This window comes from Gymnoscopelus microlampas (genome assembly GCF_963454915.1).
Source record: "Gymnoscopelus microlampas genome assembly, chromosome: 14".
Taxonomy (NCBI): Eukaryota; Metazoa; Chordata; class Actinopteri; order Myctophiformes; family Myctophidae; genus Gymnoscopelus; species Gymnoscopelus microlampas.
Genome location: NC_139951.1, coordinates 20,348,489 through 20,366,960, shown reverse-complemented (window position 1 = coordinate 20,366,960; position 18,472 = coordinate 20,348,489). Strand labels below are relative to the sequence as shown.

At 42.1% G+C, this 18,472-nt stretch overlaps 1 protein-coding gene across 3 annotated transcripts; it reads left to right on the top strand.

Annotated features, from left to right (window-relative positions):
- Positions 1-275: 275 nt before the first annotated feature.
- csnk1db (casein kinase 1, delta b) lies at positions 276-18,246 on the top strand. 3 transcript variants are annotated; one of them, XM_084078714.1, is made up of 10 exons: positions 276-782; positions 5,105-5,215; positions 6,547-6,695; positions 7,041-7,269; positions 10,625-10,795; positions 11,069-11,217; positions 11,623-11,791; positions 12,827-12,966; positions 13,851-13,920; positions 16,088-18,246. In XM_084078714.1, exons 1-9 carry the CDS (start codon positions 707-709, stop codon positions 13,899-13,901), a joined length of 1,245 nt encoding a protein of 414 aa, XP_083934840.1. In that variant the 5' UTR covers positions 276-706; the 3' UTR covers positions 13,902-13,920; positions 16,088-18,246. The 3 variants fall into 3 exon arrangements, with proteins under 3 accessions (XP_083934840.1, XP_083934841.1, XP_083934839.1); XM_084078715.1 differs by having other exon boundaries at positions 13,846-13,920; XM_084078713.1 differs by lacking the exon at positions 13,851-13,920.
- Positions 18,247-18,472: the final 226 nt, after the last annotated feature.

Sequence of the window (18,472 nt, the reverse complement as noted above, 5' to 3'; positions counted from 1 at the left end):
AGTGGAGTAAAAGTACAATATTTTCCTTTGAGAGTGGAGTAGAAGTAAAAGTACTGAAAATGGAAATACTCCAGTAAAGTAAAAATACAATTTAAAAAAAATTAAGTACAGTACTTGAGTAAATGTACTTAGTTACTTTCCACCACTGATAATAACAAAAATTCCCTGACAATTTCATTGTCCAGCTAGGTTTTTTTCTCTTTGAGATCTGCGTGCGGTTGCTACGGGAAGTGACGTTGCGAGCCTATGACAGCTCTCACAGTGGAGGAGCAGAAATCCTACAGAGGAGGGCTGAAGAAGCGGACGATTTCAGGGAGCAAAACTCGCAGTAAATCCGTCTCCATCCTGCGCTATTCGTGGAATAATGACTTCCGAAACATTGAGAGCATAAACTACACATTCCGGGCTTTCGGACGATACCGATATTGTGGTATTTTGAAGATTGTGGAGATAAAAAAGGGATGGTGAAAGTTGGATTGTTGTCACAGAAGGAACTGAATCTGTTGGGGTTCTGGGGGAAGGGGGAGTGTGAATAGAAGGGGCTGTACAACAGTACACCAGTAAAGGGAGGTGAAATATTGTTTACTCTACATTAACAACAGAGCAAAGCGTGTATTATTATTATTTTACGACGAGGTAACGCCGGTTAACAAGAGATAAACGAAAGGCTTACGAGTAACGTTAGCCATAAAAAAAACACTGCAAAATGGAACTGAGAGTGGGGAACCGATACAGACTGGGCAGAAAAATCGGAAGTGGGTCTTTTGGAGACATTTATTTGGGTGAGTAAATAACATTTAAGACAATTATCTGTTGTCCAGGTCTTGTGCGAATGGTGTTGTATATTAGCTAACATAGCAAGCTAACACATCACCTAATCTCAATGACGTTCCGCTAGCTATAGCTAATGTCATCTTCCTACTTAGTGAGCATATAACCACTAGCCTAGTTATAGCCAGTGTTGCCAGATTCTGAGAGAAACAAGCAACCAGGTCTAGGAAAACCAGCCCAAAAGAAGCGACTATGGGCCACACATGAGCACTTAAACATATACATCAGCTATTTGAAAATAGCAGATCTACAAGCTCACAACGCGTCGCGATGCGACGCGTTGTGAGCTTGTAGATCGGCTATTTTCAAACAAAATCTTGCGGGGAAATTATAATAAGCAGATCTGGCAACCCTGGTTATAGCTAGCTAGCTGCCAGCTAGACATGTAATGTTGGATAGTTAAAAGTGAACCGTTTGGATGAGTGAGTCTGTCAATGCTGTGATGAAACTGTCATTTAAAATAAAATGGCTCGCAGCTGTCAATCACACGTATGACAACTGACAGCAGCGCAGCTGGACAAAGCTGTGGACATTAACGGATGTTGATTGTTGTTGTCGTTGTAAATCGTTACCATGGAATGTTTCTAATGCCGTGAAACGTTGCACACGTTTCTGTTGTCTAAATGAACACTACTACAGCCAAAGCAATTACCAACTCAGATTTATCATAGATTTTAAAATTCCAATTGAAAATGACAGTTCTTAAATTCGACTTTTTCTGCACCACGAAGTCCAGCGTGATAAACCTCTAGTAGACTTTCCTAGGAATTTGCTTACGGGTATTCGTCTATTTATCTTGTTATTATTTCCCATATTGGACTTGGTTCGATCTTCCATGAAAGGAGAGTAGAGTGTGGAACTACTATGGCCGATTGCAATACTGACACCAATGGAAGGGGCAGAAATGTGTCATAAACGAACAATAAAACGTGATGTTAGACCTACTGAGCACGTTGGCAAAGACGGTCATCTTTATTGTTATTAATTTCCTAGGACACCACCGAGGTTACAGTGTGGTTAGTACCTCGAGATCTAGGCAGAGATTAAGAGGACCCACCAGTCATCCCAGTTGTTTGCCAATCGTTGTACAGTAGCTTGGTTCCTGCCATCTGTCAACTAATTCCAATGCTGAAGGGCAGGAGATAACATTAGCTAGCCACTAGCCAGCCCAGCAGTCCTGTTCTGTCCTCCTGGCTATGACAGCTACCCATATTGCAGGAAGAGACACAGTGTGAACTAGTTTCCCAATTCCCATTTATAGACATTGTCTACCACAGTTAGCTTGTCAGATGCTTGTCATTTTGACTGATGTAATTAGAATTTGATTGCTTTCATGTTCAGTGGTTGTGTATGTGTTTCTGTGCAAACAAGGACTGGTTGTCCTGGCCCTTCCAGTTTATGGAGTTGAAGTCAGCTGCCAAGATCAGTTGCCTTTTGCTATGCAGTCACCAAGGAGGTTTAGCTGAGAGACTGCTAAAAAAAAACACTTGTTTTTTTTGTCATGCCATAAATCGATGTCAGTAGAGCTTCAGCCATTTGCGACCTCTCTTTGACTTAAAGCCTGTTCAATACACTCTTTAATGTGTGATCAGGTGGTTGACACACAAACCCTCATTCCAGGTGGACGAATGGGTGGATGGATAGATTAACAGACAGACAGACCTCTATTGATTCCTATGGGGAAATTCAGGTGTCATAGCAGCAACAGCAATACATATGAACACAAAATAGGTACAGGTGAGAGTAGATGGGTTACATAAAATTTGATTTGCCCAGGAGTTTTTCAGTTATCAGAGCCAGGAACGAGTCTGCCACACACTTCCCAAGCTTTGCAAAGCACAACTGCACACACCAGTTACTACTAGTATATATGTCAAATAGAAAGGAATATTGTTTTCTATGGATGATATCAGCTGTGCTACCTTCTTGTTTCACAGTCTGTTTGTACAAGTTGATATGGAAAACTTGAGATGACTATCTTTCTTGACTTGGAGGTTCTTCACAGGGGAAAAAACGTCTCCTCCACTATTATATTATCCTCCATTACATACTTTCCACTATACTGCTGTTACCATCAGCTTATTTCATCTGCCTGTGTTACGGAGCAAATCTAATGACCAAAATAGCTTGTGTTACATGGGCACCAAAGTCTTAAGTGATTTCCATCTGTGTTCGAGTGTGAAGACGGGTCAACAATGCTAACTGACAAACTGTGTGTCTGTGCGTGTTTTGTAGAGACAAGAGTGTCCCTGTCCCATGGTACACTGTGTGTGTGTCATTAATTTAGTGTGTTCACTGCGATAACGTGAGAGAAGCATTGTCTCTCGAATTATGTGAAATGTGTTGTGATTATCAGAAATCCTTAGGTTTGTTCTTTCAAATGGTGAAAATTTATGATGGCCTCGACCCTCAGCCAACCCCAGTTGTACAGGGCGTCTGTGTGGAGGTTTCTGAGCCCTTGGCAATAGCACACACACATGTGGTTTTGATAAGGTCATTCACCCCGCCCTCCGCCCTGGGGTTTCACTCCAGCCCAGAAATACAGTCGTCACACACTACACATGCTTGGCTTTAGAGAGAGACCTTTCCCTGCATTAAAGCATGTTGCATAAGGGTCTGAATTTGAAACATACTGGAGACATTAAGCAGGCCTACTCCTTCAAGACAACTGCCTCAGTTTGGACTTGTTGATATTCTGCATCCATGGCTATTAGGCTAACCTTTAAATAGTTCTTATAATCTGTATTTTAGATGTTTCACGTAATTTACATTGATTTGTCTTTGTATGTATTCAACTTTTCTTTGTTGTTCTAACTTTGGTTCCTGAATGAACCCTCTGGGATTAATACAGTTGTATTATTGTAAGCAAAGGGGTGTGTTTCAGTCCTCTGAGGTGAGGCATAGCTTAGGTTGCATAGGTGTGTATTATCCTACACAAAGGCACGCACACACACACACACACACACACACACACACACACACACACACACACACACACACACACACACACACACAAAAACAGGTGAAGGGAAGCTCCAGTGAACCATAATTCCCCCTGCCTTGCGCTAATGTAGACAAACGCAGTTGGTTTTATGTAACCATACGCATATGCATGTATGAATCACCCAGCATGTTGAGTGTATTTCTGCATGGAGGTGTTAAGTGCATTTTCAGGAGATGGCAGGCCATCAAAAACTGCCTCTAGCTGGTAGTGCGTCTGTCTGCCTTTGCATGGCAAGTCGCAAGCCAACACATTTTTCATGTGTCGTCAACATGTTTCTGTTAAGTACAGTATATGTGGTAGCTGTGTATGTATAATATATCTATCTGGTGAGTGAAGGCAAAATGATACTTTATTGCATGACCCTTTTGCATAATCCTTTTGCATAATGTTCATGCAACACTTTTTTCAGTTTCAAAATACATCATTTGAGGAAGTATAAATTCAGCCTTGGTGTGTTGTGTTTTCTACTGCTTTTGAATATTTCGATTTTGGTCTCCAAAACAACCTCACCTGTTTTACTGTAACACATTTTCAGTAGCCACCACAGGCAAATATGGACCCAGCAACTTACCCAGGTCAAAATACTTATCTTAAAATTACTCCTTTTGGTCCTTTAAAAAAAGGTTGCATACTGTACTAAGTATAATCCTGGTCACTGTCCTGAAGCAACTCAAGCAAGTGGCCATGAGGTGACTGTTTACACTCAGGCTTCAGACTTATGTAATGCAAGGGCCTGTTCCTATGGTGTGAAACTGAAACCATACAGTCCTATAGTTCCTTTCTATAAGGCTCTATGGCTGTGGTTGGTAGTCAAGAGGATAAAGTTAGCTTCCTGCATTGTTTTTATTGCTGCTTGACTAGAATGGGCCTGGACTTGCTCAGTCACTCTCACCGTTCCATGCCATTCAGTTTAGCTGTACACTCACTGTGGAAGAGAATGTTCTCTCTCAAGGAAGATGTTAACTTGTGCTAATTAGTATTTTTGTCCTGCAAAAGGGTTGTGCACCAAAGTATGAATTGGCCTTCTCACTCACTCATAGTTCCATTCCTGTCACACATCCATGCTCACATCGCTGACAAACTTAATGAATTGTTGATCACAGTTAAATCAAGGTGGTTTCTTCTTGATTGGCCAGATGTCTTTTGGTTTGGCTTACCTAGGGATGCGGTTTCAATGTGTTGTCACTTTACTGCCAGTAAACCCTCACAGTGATGAAATATCCTAAAAATACTAATAATTCATCTCTGTGGCTGTCTCGTCTCCCATAGGCACGGATATTTCAGTGGGAGAAGAAGTGGCCATCAAGCTGGAATGTGTGAAGACCAAGCACCCCCAACTCCACATCGAGAGCAAGATATACAAGATGATGCAGGGAGGAGGTGAGGCGTCACATCATCATACTTTGAAATCTCTCTTCCTGATTGCACATAGGCTACTATCTGATTTCCTCCATCTGTGGCTGCAGTTGGTCACGGCAACCCATGCTGTTTTGCTCTCCGGCCCTGAATTCCCAGTTCTTTCTGTAATTGCTGTCCACCTTTTCCCCCCCTTTCCCTTTCAATATAAAGAAAAGCATATATATATATATGTTACAGTATGATTGAAAAACCAGTCAGATTGTAAAAGGAGTGCTCGTTTTCTACTAGTTCACCTCCTGCGTTCCCCCGTGGGCCGTGGCGGGGTGCCTCTTTTTTTTTGTCTTCAAACATTCGTTCACCACCCACCCTATTCCTCACTCTCTTGTTTTCCTTCTCCAATGTAAATGTGATACACACATTGCTGGTTCAGCCAGTGATCCACATGCGTAACCCAGCAGGCTGAGAGAAATGGACTGACTGGAACATTTGAATCAGCTCACAACTGCAGCCTGAGAATTACCTTGAGTCACTCACGTGGGTCAAGCCACTCGCTCAACTGGAAACCATGTTTTCCTGGTGGGAGCGGGTTAAAGCTAACTATGCCCAAGTGATTCAATTGGTGTGAACTGGAGTATAAACAGTGGTGTGTTTTTAGTTAAAAACAAAAACTTAAGTGCCTGGAAGGTTTGCCATGAACACATAACATCATTAGTCTGGCCATTGCAGACTGTGTATTAATGTCAGTGAGGTGCACCACTAGTTTTGTGGTAGGCTCCATAACTGTTTCTATATTTGCTCAACCACCAAGTGCATTATGATTGGTTCTCAAATTCGAATGCAGATTACTCCTTAATATCCAATCAATTAGCTACTCCCTCACAAGAAAGATGCCAGAACAATATTTTTCAACAATATTTTCAACTGAAAGAAAAGAATTGTTTAAGTTAATTGCTTAGCTTTTTTCAGTTGAAATATTTTGTATGTGTATATATATTTTTTTAAATTAGCTTTTAATGCTGGCTAGTTAGTAGATTGGTTTGACATTGGTTTTAGGAGGCAATGCATTGATTAAGATTCATTACATTCAAGTTAGAGATAACCGACCAGCGTACGACCCCGCCGGCGCAGCCCCTTCATTATCTAATATCTGTATAATATGCCAACACGATCAAAATACTCTTCCCAGACTCTGGGTACAGTACAGTCACGTTAGCAGCATTATACTGGCAATGGCATAGCTATTTTCATTGAGGTGAAATCTTACTACTTTGTTGTGTTTAATTTGTTTCTTTTCCTTGTGTCAGGCAGGCACTTTTTGATTACATTTTTCTTCTTGTACCTTTTCTGTGCAGTGGGAATCCCAACAATAAAGTGGTGTGGTGCAGAGGGGGACTACAACGTGATGGTGATGGAGCTGTTGGGGCCCAGTTTGGAGGACTTGTTCAACTTCTGTTCCCGCAAGTTCAGCCTTAAGACAGTACTGCTGCTGGCTGATCAGATGGTGAGACACTGATTCCTGGTAACTCTGGAAATTATTCAATGAAACCTTATTTCATGATTACACACTGACATTGCTCCAGAATAGAAAGCAAGTTTTAGTTTTTATGTTTTCATAATCAAAACATTTAGCTGTTCTAGATTATGCTTCCTTCCTTCTCTCTCTCTCTGTCTGTCTCTCTCCATATATATATTTTGTCGCATTTCGTTACTTGGAGTGAACGAGTAGCCGATTACGTTACAGAGATGTCCCCACAGCCTCTGATTCATATAACGGCTGTCATATCAGCCTCAACTTTGTTTAATGACCTACTTTCCTCCGGTTCTCCTCCTTCTCTGCACTATACAGATCAGCAGGATAGAGTACATCCACTCTAAGAACTTCATCCACCGGGACGTGAAGCCAGACAACTTCCTGATGGGCTTGGGCAAGAAGGGCAACCTGGTGTACATCATTGACTTTGGCCTGGCCAAGAAGTACCGTGACGCGCGCACACACCAGCACATCCCCTACCGCGAGAACAAGAATCTGACGGGCACGGCCCGCTATGCCTCCATCAACACACACCTGGGGATTGGTACGACAGCACACACTCCAGTCTAATTTATAGTTGGTTGCGCAGACATAATATTACATCCAATCTATATAGCATTTTCTTGGTATTCAAAGTTTGATTATAATTGGGCAGGAGTCTGAAAAGGTGGGTTTTGAGGGAGGCTTTGAACAGGGCAAGAGTGGGGACGGCTTTGATGTGAGGTGGAAGTGAGTTCCAAAGGGAGGGGGCTGCAACAGAGAAAGCCCTGTCACCCCAGGTCCGTTTCTTTGTTTTGGGACTGTCCCGGAGGTTGGCATCACCAGACCTGAGGGAGTGGAAAGGGGCGTGGCGTTTGTCCTTGCTTACTGTAAATCGCTCTGGATTAAGAACGTCTGCTAAATGCCTAAACTGTAAACTGTGAGGAGGTCAGAGAGGTAGCAGGGAACCTGGTTGTTGAGGGCCTTGTAGGCGGTGATAATTCGGATTTGGATCGGGTTCTTTCATCTGTCATCTGTTGCACGACCAAGTGTAACGGGCCTCCACTGTGTCATGTTGATATTTACATGCATGTTAGTGGTGTAACTATTCGGACAACCAGTGGTTCAGTTCATGTCACATTTCGGTTTGGGAAAAGTATTGCCAATTCCAAAGTTTGCAGTGATTAACAAAACTATATTTTTTCAACCTGAACCTAGAGTAAAGTGTAATATTGTGGTCCGTGAATGTATTGCATGTGGCCCCCAACCATTCAGTCAGTAATGTAGTGGAAGTGAAGATTTTATTTAATTTAATCATTTTTGGTAGACCACGACTGTTGGTATGTGTGAGGAAAGTGGAATTAAAGGAAGGTTAAGTGATTTTCTTTGGTTAAAATAAGTGTTGAATAGCTCTATATTCTGATAGTACTCATTGCTATAGGGTGTTCGTTCAGCAACAGGACTCCTGTTACTGAACATGTCCATGTCTCTCCGGCTGAGAGAAGGCATTTTCAGTTCAGGATACCAATTTCATCCGGTAGAGAACTCAGACAGGATACAGATTAAACAAGTAAAATTGGAAGTGATGAGACAAAGAAATGAGCAGAACGGAAACACTATAAAAAAGTAAACTGATGAATGGGAATATCTCCTGATTGGCTGAAAGTTTGTCACCTACCTGAAAATGTATTTTCTGTTCATCAAAGAGATGGGGAGACCGTGAGACTCCTTTTACTGAACAAACGCTCTATTGCTATCAAAATATAGTGCTTTAACCTTTTAACAAAAAAACGTTTTGCTTTAACCAAAAAATATCACTTACCCTACCTTTAACCCATTAAGACCTGGAACGCATCTGTGTCACTTTAGATTTCTTTAGCTATTCAAAAATAGCAGATATACAAGCTCATGCGCGGCACCGAGTGCCGCGCTATGAGCTTGTAGATCTGCTATTTTTGAAAAATCTTGAAAAAATATTTTTCAGATTTAAAAAAAAAAAAACTGTTAGAATTTATAAATTAAGCCTCAGGTCTTAATGGGTTAAAGACTACCATCATTATCAGTGGTCATTTTAGGACTACTACAGTGGAGGATCAGCTCATTAAGATCCACAGACTGTCAAGAGGCACATGTATAAAGCACATCCCCTTGTGGACTTGGATGAGTTGTTAGTTTACATAAAAAGTACTTTTTTTTCTTTCTTTTACAACTCTCTGTGATAGTTGTTTTTCTTCACCGGCATACCTGAAGAATAAGTCTTCTTTGCCTATGTCCGCCACTACAGCCAAGTGGTTGACAGACTCTGTGTAGCTCAAGAAAAACCCATATCACCACCCGACACAACGGTGACCCCCAAGTTGATTCATAGTCAGGATGGTGGTCGCTAGCTCACAATCAGTTGAAATCCCCTGGCCTAAATAAACAGCTTTTCTTTCATATGCAGTATATGGGCCCATAACACTTTATAATGATTAATATTTTTGCTATAAACGCCACCCACAGCTTTGGTTATTGCTTTGTGGCTGTCTGAACTAGCTTTGAGTGGTTTGCTTTAAAACTGCAGGGAGAGAGGGTTGTTTTTGCCTCAGTGACTGTCCTCTCCTGGTGCTTGCCAGGGAAACGCCTGGGTGATGTCAGTGTAAATAACTTATAAAGCAATGCTTTTATTGACCACCTCTTCCTGTCCCAGTTGTAGTGGACGCTGAATCCATAGTGTTCCCCCAAACAGCACACATGAAGCGTCAGCATCTTCTAACTTTGGCTTATCTTGTCCGCCATGTTCCTGTTGTTTCACATCAAACCGTGATGCCATCAGTAGATTGGCATGCAAATTTTGGTTGCACAGCTACTCTGCAGAGAGATGAAGCGTGATGTGAGCGCACATAATTGCTCCGTGGGTTTGTGACTCTGCCCTAACCCTTTAAGACCTGAAGCCAATTCTACAAATGTCTTCTAAATCCCAACAGTATTCTGAAAAACGTATGTTTCTATATCGGTGGTGCTCAAACTTTTTCATTTCAAGGACCCCCAAAATTATATGTATTTGGCCGCCGACCCCCATCTCAAAATATTTTGTTCCAGGGACCCCCAGAAGCAGAGATTTGAGTAAAAAATGTTTGCTTTAAAACAATATATTCAAAGATTTGCACACATTTTCACGATTTTTCAAAAATAGCATCTATTTTTGAATAGCCAAAGTGTAAAATAAAGATGTTTAGCTCAAATCAAAAAGTGACACAGATGCGTTCCACGTCTTAATGGGTTAAAATGGTTTGCCGAACCAAATGTCACGTTCTTAGTACCAAGCTGGTATTCACATGCACTTGAGTGAACCGTTGATGGGCGAATATAGTGCAGACATTTGACGGGAGCTTTTTATCCCATAGTGCATATCGTCACTAGTGGGCAGAATCCTTGTATCTCCAAAACAATTACCGTACTTTTTAGGAAATGGAAAAAGGAACCAATGGATCCAGTGTAGTTATTATATAGTCACATGCTCTTGTTATATATAATAATATATAATAATACTTTTCAATGGTTAAATATTAACACTTTCCACCAGGCATCCCTGTTTGGCATGTGATTATAGGCAAACATTTTCAAAAATAGAGATAATGGCAGATCTACAAGCTCACGATGCGATACATTGTGAGCTTGAAGATAGGATATTTTCACTACTTTTAGGTGACACCGTCATACAAAGTATAAATAGGGCATTAATTTATGGAAGAAATTAAAAATAAATATATGTATATACTTTATATGGAGATAAAAGGTTTCTGCCCGACATCTACCCTATATCATTTACAATATATGTACTGTATAGGGCAAACTGTTGTTTTCGTTTGTTCAGGGTGTGAAAATGTCTTCTTTTTCTCCTCTTCCTTTCTCTTGTTTTCCCCTGGCTCCCTCTACAGAGCAGTCCAGGCGTGATGATCTGGAATCCTTGGGCTATGTCCTCATGTACTTCAATCTGGGATCTCTACCCTGGCAAGGACTCAAGGCTGCCACCAAGAGGCAGAAGTACGAACGCATTAGCGAGAAGAAAATGTCCACCCCCATCGAGGTGCTCTGTAAGGGATACCCCTGTGAGTACTGATTTATGTTGGCCTTTTCTATTACAAACGGTTGCACATCATTGGGTGCAACAGTTTGGTGCTGTGATTGTCTTGTGTGTGTGTTTGTTGAGAGAGCCACAACTTCCTGGTTTTGAATCCGGTTAAGGAATCGCGTTCCATGTCATATCTTAACTCTCTGTCGCAGCTGTCTTCTACTAACAAAAGAGAAATGCCAATCCAAATATTTGGGTATAGTGCATATAATCGGTTATATTCATTAATATGATCTCATCTTTTTTGCAGCTGAGTTTGCCACCTACCTGAACTTCTGTCGCTCGCTGCGCTTCGACGACAAACCAGACTATTCGTATCTGAGGCAGCTCTTCAGGAACCTTTTTCACAGACAAGGATTCTCGTACGACTACGTGTTTGACTGGAACATGCTCAAATTTGTGAGTATAGGCGGTTTCATTTTATAACACCGCTGTGGTGAACATTCCAATCTTTGTGAATTTAATGTTTGCAACCACTGTCCTGCAAAACAACCAAACTATTAAGAAAACATCTGCTTTCTAACTAGCTAGCCAGCCTACAAAGAAATGCTCATGAGATTTTTCTATTCATTATCATTGTATTAAACAGCGACATTATGTAGACTGGGTTTTCATGCTTCCTATCAACAAGTGTTTTTTGAGATGATGTTTAAACACATTGTTGAGTCATGGGATGGATAGCGAATAAAATCAGCACATAGCACGTGACAGAAATACAGTTAATTGCTCTCAGCACCATAACAGTTTTCCTTGTATTCGTGTCATTGGTAGTATCGGTCTCATCCTAACTACTCATCCCTCTAGGGAGCCAATCGTGCAGCAGAAGAGGCGGAAAGGGAACGCAGGGACAGAGAGGACAGGCTGAGACACGGCAGGAATCCCGGGGCCAGAGGACTCCCCGCTGCGTCAGGGCGACCCCGCGGAACGCAAGAAGGAGCGCCGGCCACCCCACTCACACCCACCTCACACACAGGTCAGTTCCCCCACTGACACGTGCTGTAAACGCTCGTGTTCTTTTGAAGCCAGCCTGCGCACACACACTAGTGTTAATTTTGACAGCACATTTTGATTTAGTTTTAGTCATAGTCTTTTGAATAAAATTCCATTTAGTTTTAGTCATATTTTAGTCACCTGAAATGTTATAGTTTTAGTCTAGCTTTAGTGGACTAATTATCATAAGTTTTTAGTCGACTAAATCTACAGTTGATTTAGTCGACTAAAATGTGTCTTGGCAGGCCTTGATGGCGTCGCAATGGCTGATTTTACACTTGGTTGCGTGCTGAAAATAGCCGATCTACAAGCTCACAACGCGACGCAGCGCGGCGCGTTGTGAGCTTGTAGATCGGCTATTTTCAGGGCGCAACACCCGAGCGCAACCCAACATAAAATGACTTGTCTTATACAGTAGTTCTACTGGATCTCTTCTCCACTAGTCCCTCCCTAACATTTTAGTCTAGTTTTTATTTGTTGACGAAAATGTCAATATATTTAGTGTTAGTTTTAGTCATCGTAGCTTAGTTTTTATTGAGAGTATGTTTTACCCTCCGTCCGTCCGTGTGTGTGTCCGTCCGTCTGTGAACACCTAATCTCCGGCACCATTGGCTTGACCATAGAGATACTGTGTACCGATTTGCATGACGCTTGGACCACATGTACTGAGCAAAGGGTCTGAATACCAATCAGCCAATCACAGTACAGCGAAAGACACATTTTCACGACGGAAAGAAAAACTTTCGCCACGGATGTGTCCCAAACCCACTTATAGTGGCTTCTCTGTTGTATTCCTGACCTGGCGGAGACCTGTGCTCCGAGGAGCACTTTTTCTAGTTTAGTTATTATTTCGTTTTTGTAAGAGAAAAAAGGTAGTCGACGAACATTTTTCGTCATGGTTTTAGTCGACGAAATCAACACTGACACATACTGGTTGCTATCAGCGTGAAGTCGTCTGATAAGGGATCTATAAACGTGCAATCAACATCTCTCTCTCTCCTCTCCATTGGTCCTGTAGCAAACACGTCCCCTCGGCAAGTGTCCGGTATGGAGCGGGAGAGGAAGGTGAGCATGCGCCTGCACCGGGGCGCTCCCGTCAACGTGTCGTCTTCAGACCTGACGGGACGGCAGGACACCTCCCGCATGTCCACCTCACAGGTACAAGCCCCACCCATTTCCTATGTCAGCTGACCTCTGGCATAGGGTCACGCCATCAGAAAGAAGACCACATCAGATGCATTTAAAAACATTATAACAGTATTATATGCTGTAGACTTCTGGCCCAGCTCGTTCTCTTTGGATTACATTTTACGCTAAGCCTTATGATAGTATACACACTCAGGACAACAGAGAGTAGATTGGAATCTCTGTGCTTTAAGCTTTATGGTAATCCATTAAAGAAGAAGCTTTAGAACCCCTAATCTTTTAGCTTCAAAGAAACCATGTGGTGTTTTTACTCCACCAGAGATTGTTGTAAGGAAGAGCGATGGTCCATGGCGCGACATTCTACATGCCTCATAAAACACAGTAAAATCCATGGTGTAAATGTACCTCTCAAGAGTTACATTAACACTGAGTATTTTTCTTTGTAGAATGCTCCATCTGGGAAGTAGGAGGGTCAGTGCACCAAATAGAAAGTACTGTTCCTGAAGAAACAGTGAGGGCTCGATGTGATGTCATATTGATGTCCAAATATGGAGTTCTCCATTTTTGCCTCTCTCCATTGACTTTCAGTGTAAAATTAAAGTTTTATAAAATATTTTAAAAGGTTGTATAGAAACCCACAATTCCCAAAGAATGTAACGTTTCTAGGTGAAGGTATGAAGAAGGATATATAATAATAATAATAGTGCAAACAACATGAGTGAGCTCTCCCAGCTCTCCCAGTAATTATTTATCACAGGAGCCTTGTGTTTTCTGTTAGAGCGAGTGTGTCAATAACAAGCTAGACTTCTCCGGGTGTCTGCCGGGTTGCAGCGGGTGTTGGTTTTGACTTTGACGTATACGGCCTTCTCTCTCCCCCCCCCCCAACCTCAGAATAGCATTCCCTTCGAGCATCACGCCAAGTAGACGCTCGCCACGTCCTTGTGTGACGGCGGCAGCACACACCGGGTGAGTCCCGTCCCTGAGGCACCAGGGATGTACCGCTCCAGTTCTCAAAGTGACTCTGACTGACTCGGCCTCAAGTCGTGATATTCATTCCTAGTTCCTTTGTGCTTAACCCATTGAGACCTGAAGCCGATTCTACATGTCTCCTAAATCCCAACAGTATTCTGAAAAACGTATGTTTTTATATCAGTGGTGCTCAATCTTTTTCATGTCAAGGACCCCCAAAATGATATGAATTTGGCCACGGACCCCCATCAAAATTTTTTGTTCCAGGGACCCCCCAGAAGCAAAGATTTGAGTTACAAATGTTCGTTTTAAAGGTATTTATATTCAAAGATTTGCACACATTTTCACGATTTTTCAAAAATAGCAGATCTACAAGCTCGTAGCGCGGCACTCGGTGCCGCGCTATGAGCTTGTATATCTGCTATTTTTTAATAGCCAAAGTGTAAAATAATACTTTTTAGCTCAAATCTAAAAATGACACAGTTCCAGGTCTCAATGGGTTAATGGCCAGTCTGGTGTCAATTTACCCGATACATATATGAATGCTTGATCAGGTTTTTATTGACATGACGCTGGAAGAGAAACGTACTGCAATTTCCTCTTTTCCTGGAACAAGGGGTTAATACTCCAGGGTCAGTCATCAACCATTGAGCCTGACTTCCTGTCTTTGAATGAGACTGCTGGGTTGTTTGTATCATAGACATATCCTAGATCCTTTATCAGACCTAAAATGGAGAGCTTTAACGCTAAACTGCATCTTGCGTGCCAAATTTAAATCAATTACCATTCTTCCTGCTATGTGTGTGATACTGTCATCATTGCCCGTCATCATACCAACCCCTGGCTCTGTCTCATTCAAGTGCTCTGAGTCAGTCAGACGCTGACGACATTTTCTAAACGGTTAACCCATTGAGACCTGAGGCCGCTTCTAAACATTTTCAAAATCCTAAAAAAAAAAACGGGAAAAAAATGTAAAAATATTTTTTACGATTTTTCAAAAATAGCAGATCTACAAGCTCATAGCACGGCACTCTGTGCCGCGCTATGAGCTTGTATATCTGCTATTTTTGAATAGCCAAAGACATCTAAAGTGACACAGATGCGTTCCAGGTATCAATGGGTTAAGCCACCACCCTTTGGAACTGGAGTGGAAGGTGCATCACAGTGCATCAACGTTTTAGATTGTACCTCCCTCATTATCGACCTTCTCCCAATGTGACGGCAGCCCCCCCCGTCTCAACTCTGCGCCTGTGGCTTGTTTGCTTGCACCGTTGGTTTGATGGCTGCGTAAGGCTGCATCTCTCAGCATGCAGGCCTAGCTGCAAAAGCCTATGAAAAGCACCGATCCCAAGCCTTGCCCTAGTGAGTGGACGTGCAGTCAAGTGTGTTTAACTTCTCCTGCGAATTCCCTCCTCCCCCTGGCTTTTGCATTCAATACTTGCATGATTTAAAGATTCTCTTCTTGACGTCAGCGTTGAGCTTTTCCCATGCCTGCAGCTGAAGGCATGACATGCAAAAACACCTTCACAGGTTAACCGTTACATTAAGGCAAAGGTTTCCATTTGTAAGTATTATAATGTAGGTACATGAACAGACCAAAACGAGCATCTGACTCATCGCTTTCTCTAGCTTGCTATTTTCCGCATAGTCTTGCTTTCTTGTAAGTGGTCGGACATGTTGCTATGCATTAGATTAGAGTGAGAATACTGTTCAGTTTGTTAACCACATGAGGGTGTCCCTGTTCTATGCATGTCATAATAGGTGAACATTCCGTGAAAAAAGCAGATCTATATGCTCACAACGCATCGCAATGTGAAACTGTGTGTGCTTGTGTAGGTCGGCTATTTTCGTTGAAGAGATCAGGTGTAGATGGGACTAAGCACAGACCCCTCGGGGACCCTGGCCAACGAAGTATATAAGGTGGTTAATGAAGCTTGGGGAAAAATTATAAACTTCAAAGAAACCATGGAAAGATTATAAACTAATGTGACTTTGCAATGATTTGGAATGCAGTCATAGCTATATTTTGATTAGAGTTGAAGAATAGATTGAACAGAGACATTCTTATCTACGTCAGATGGTGGCATTAGGAACCATGCATGGAATGTATCGGTTGTCATCTTCAACTGGTTGACCGTCCGTCTGTCTTCTCCTGTGTGTGTAGATGGTGTCTGGCGTGACCCCTGGTGGTCTCCACTCTGTAGCTCCACGATGAGCCCCACCCTGCACCTGGCGGACCAAGCCTCGCTCACTCAGCAGCAAATCAGCTCTCTACAACGATTAATAATAAATAAAACGTACCACTATGAATGCTCCAGCTACCAACCGGAAGCCAGCCACTGACTCGGCGACGGCGTCTGACGGGCTCTCGCTCTTCCTCTCTCCTTTTCTCGAAATGTCTCCCTTGCTCTCCCTCTCTGTGTCTGTGAATCCCAGTCACCCCTCGCTCCCCTAACAGTGACACACGTTACGGTAAAGAGTCTTTGACTTTACTGGACCACTTCTCCCCGTGTCCACGTTTATCAGGAGACACTTGCACAACCCTCCACACTGCCCCTCGTGTTTTCGACTGTTTCTATTCTTGAGGAAATCCTCAATGGACTGCGTCAGTTTTTGGCAACCGTGGCAACTCAACAGTCCTTTTTAGGACGACAGTGGCCGACGACACAACTGTTATTGCCATGGCTACGGCTCCTCCTCCTGTCAATAGCGATGCTACATTTATAAATTCACTTTACACTTCTGCTACATTGCCTGAACCAATAAAATAGCTTTGTTTAGTTTTTCTTTTTTTTTCTGCAGTAAGGCTTGACTTATACTTTGTTGCGCACCAGGGTCACGCACCGAAAATAGTAGATCTACAAGCTCAAAATGTGTTTCAGCTCGAGCTTGTATATCGGCTACTTTTGGTGCGCGACACTGAAGCACAGCAAAGTATAAATCAGGCTTAAGGTCAAGTAGAAGGACTTAGAAGCTCTTCATTTTTTTACATATGGGTAGTTTGGTTTGTGATGCTTTTCATTTGCTTTTCATTAAGTCTTTGCAGATGTCTTTAATTTGACCACCAGCCAGTTTTCTTTTTTTTTTTTATTGATTACAGCCACTGATGGCTCTCTTCAGTAACTATAGCCATTTGTATTAAAAGCTATCTACTTTGCATGTTTTAGCACTGCACCTCCTGTTTTGACCACAGTCAGGTGTGGTTTGGTCAAGTTCTGGATTAGTTGTGGCTAGCTGAGCCCATTCTTTACACACCAAATCTTTGCATTGTTATGTTTGGATCTGGAGGTTGTATATGTATAGAGTGGGGCTCTCCCTGTCTGTCAGAGATACCTCTGGTCTATTCACCAACGGGCTTTCTTGCTTAGCTTCAAATGAACCCTTCTTCCCTTCCTAGTGTCCTATATATAAAACGTGCACTTTACAGAGGGAGGTAGGGTGTCATTTGATACCTTTTGTCGGATGTCCATTCACTGCTGTACAGATCTACATTTTCATTCCCTTGTTATTTGTATTATTTCTAAGCTGTGAAATACCTGTAATATAGATGTGTAAATGTTTTCACTTTTTTCATTTTTTTTCTGTTAAGAAATCCATTTGGGTCGGGTGTAACGGTGACCTTTCAAGTTGGTCCAGGAGCTGAACTGCGATAACTGGGTTCAATCATTGGATGCTCAGTATTTGCTGCTCTTTTGTATTAATCGTGTGCCCCCCTCACATAGTCACTTAAGATGAAGTGCAGGATCATTGATCGTGAAGAGATGATGCTTGCTCGCACCACCAAGGACGGACTCGAGACACTTTTAACTTTGACCAAAAGTCGATCGCTTCTAAACGACCACCGCCTTTCAGCGGTGCAGTTGTACTGAATGTGAAATACTTTTCGTATGAAAGGTGGACAATGTCGAGGTTGAATGGTCCTGCACCGATGTGGCTAACCTTAGAGGCACAGGCACTGAATAAACATTACTCATACATTGTCAAGGTGATATTGAATGAAAAAGATTATGTGCTCACTCATAAAAGTGTTTGGACGGGGTTTTTTGATATCTAACGACTCATTTTTGTCCTCAGCCTGAGTATTTCTATGGCTGCCGTCTATAATGCCATGTCTTTTGTCATAAAAGGCCTGTTGTAATTCAGCCTTCATACTACTATTTTCTCCATTTGTTTAATTTTGACCTGTGGCCTTTTTGGTCAGCCACTCAAACACCTATGTAATTATCTAAGCTACCACCTCAGTAAGATTTACTTTCTCTCTCATTTGTATTTGCCACTGTATTTGTGTACTTTAAAAACTGTAAATAAATGAAAGTACTTGTACTTTGTGTCTTTTGTGTCTTTTAAAAAAAGAATTGGATATATGGAAGTATCAGTGAAAGTTCATCTTGTTGGCCTGTAGAGGGTGCTGTATGTAAGCTTTGGACTGGCACTCACTATAGAAGTTGAACACCATTCTGTTCCTATTAACACAACATACAAAGGATCATGTGTTTTACATTTTGAATAGTAGAATACTGTAAACAGTCCACTCTGATGTATCTGTATC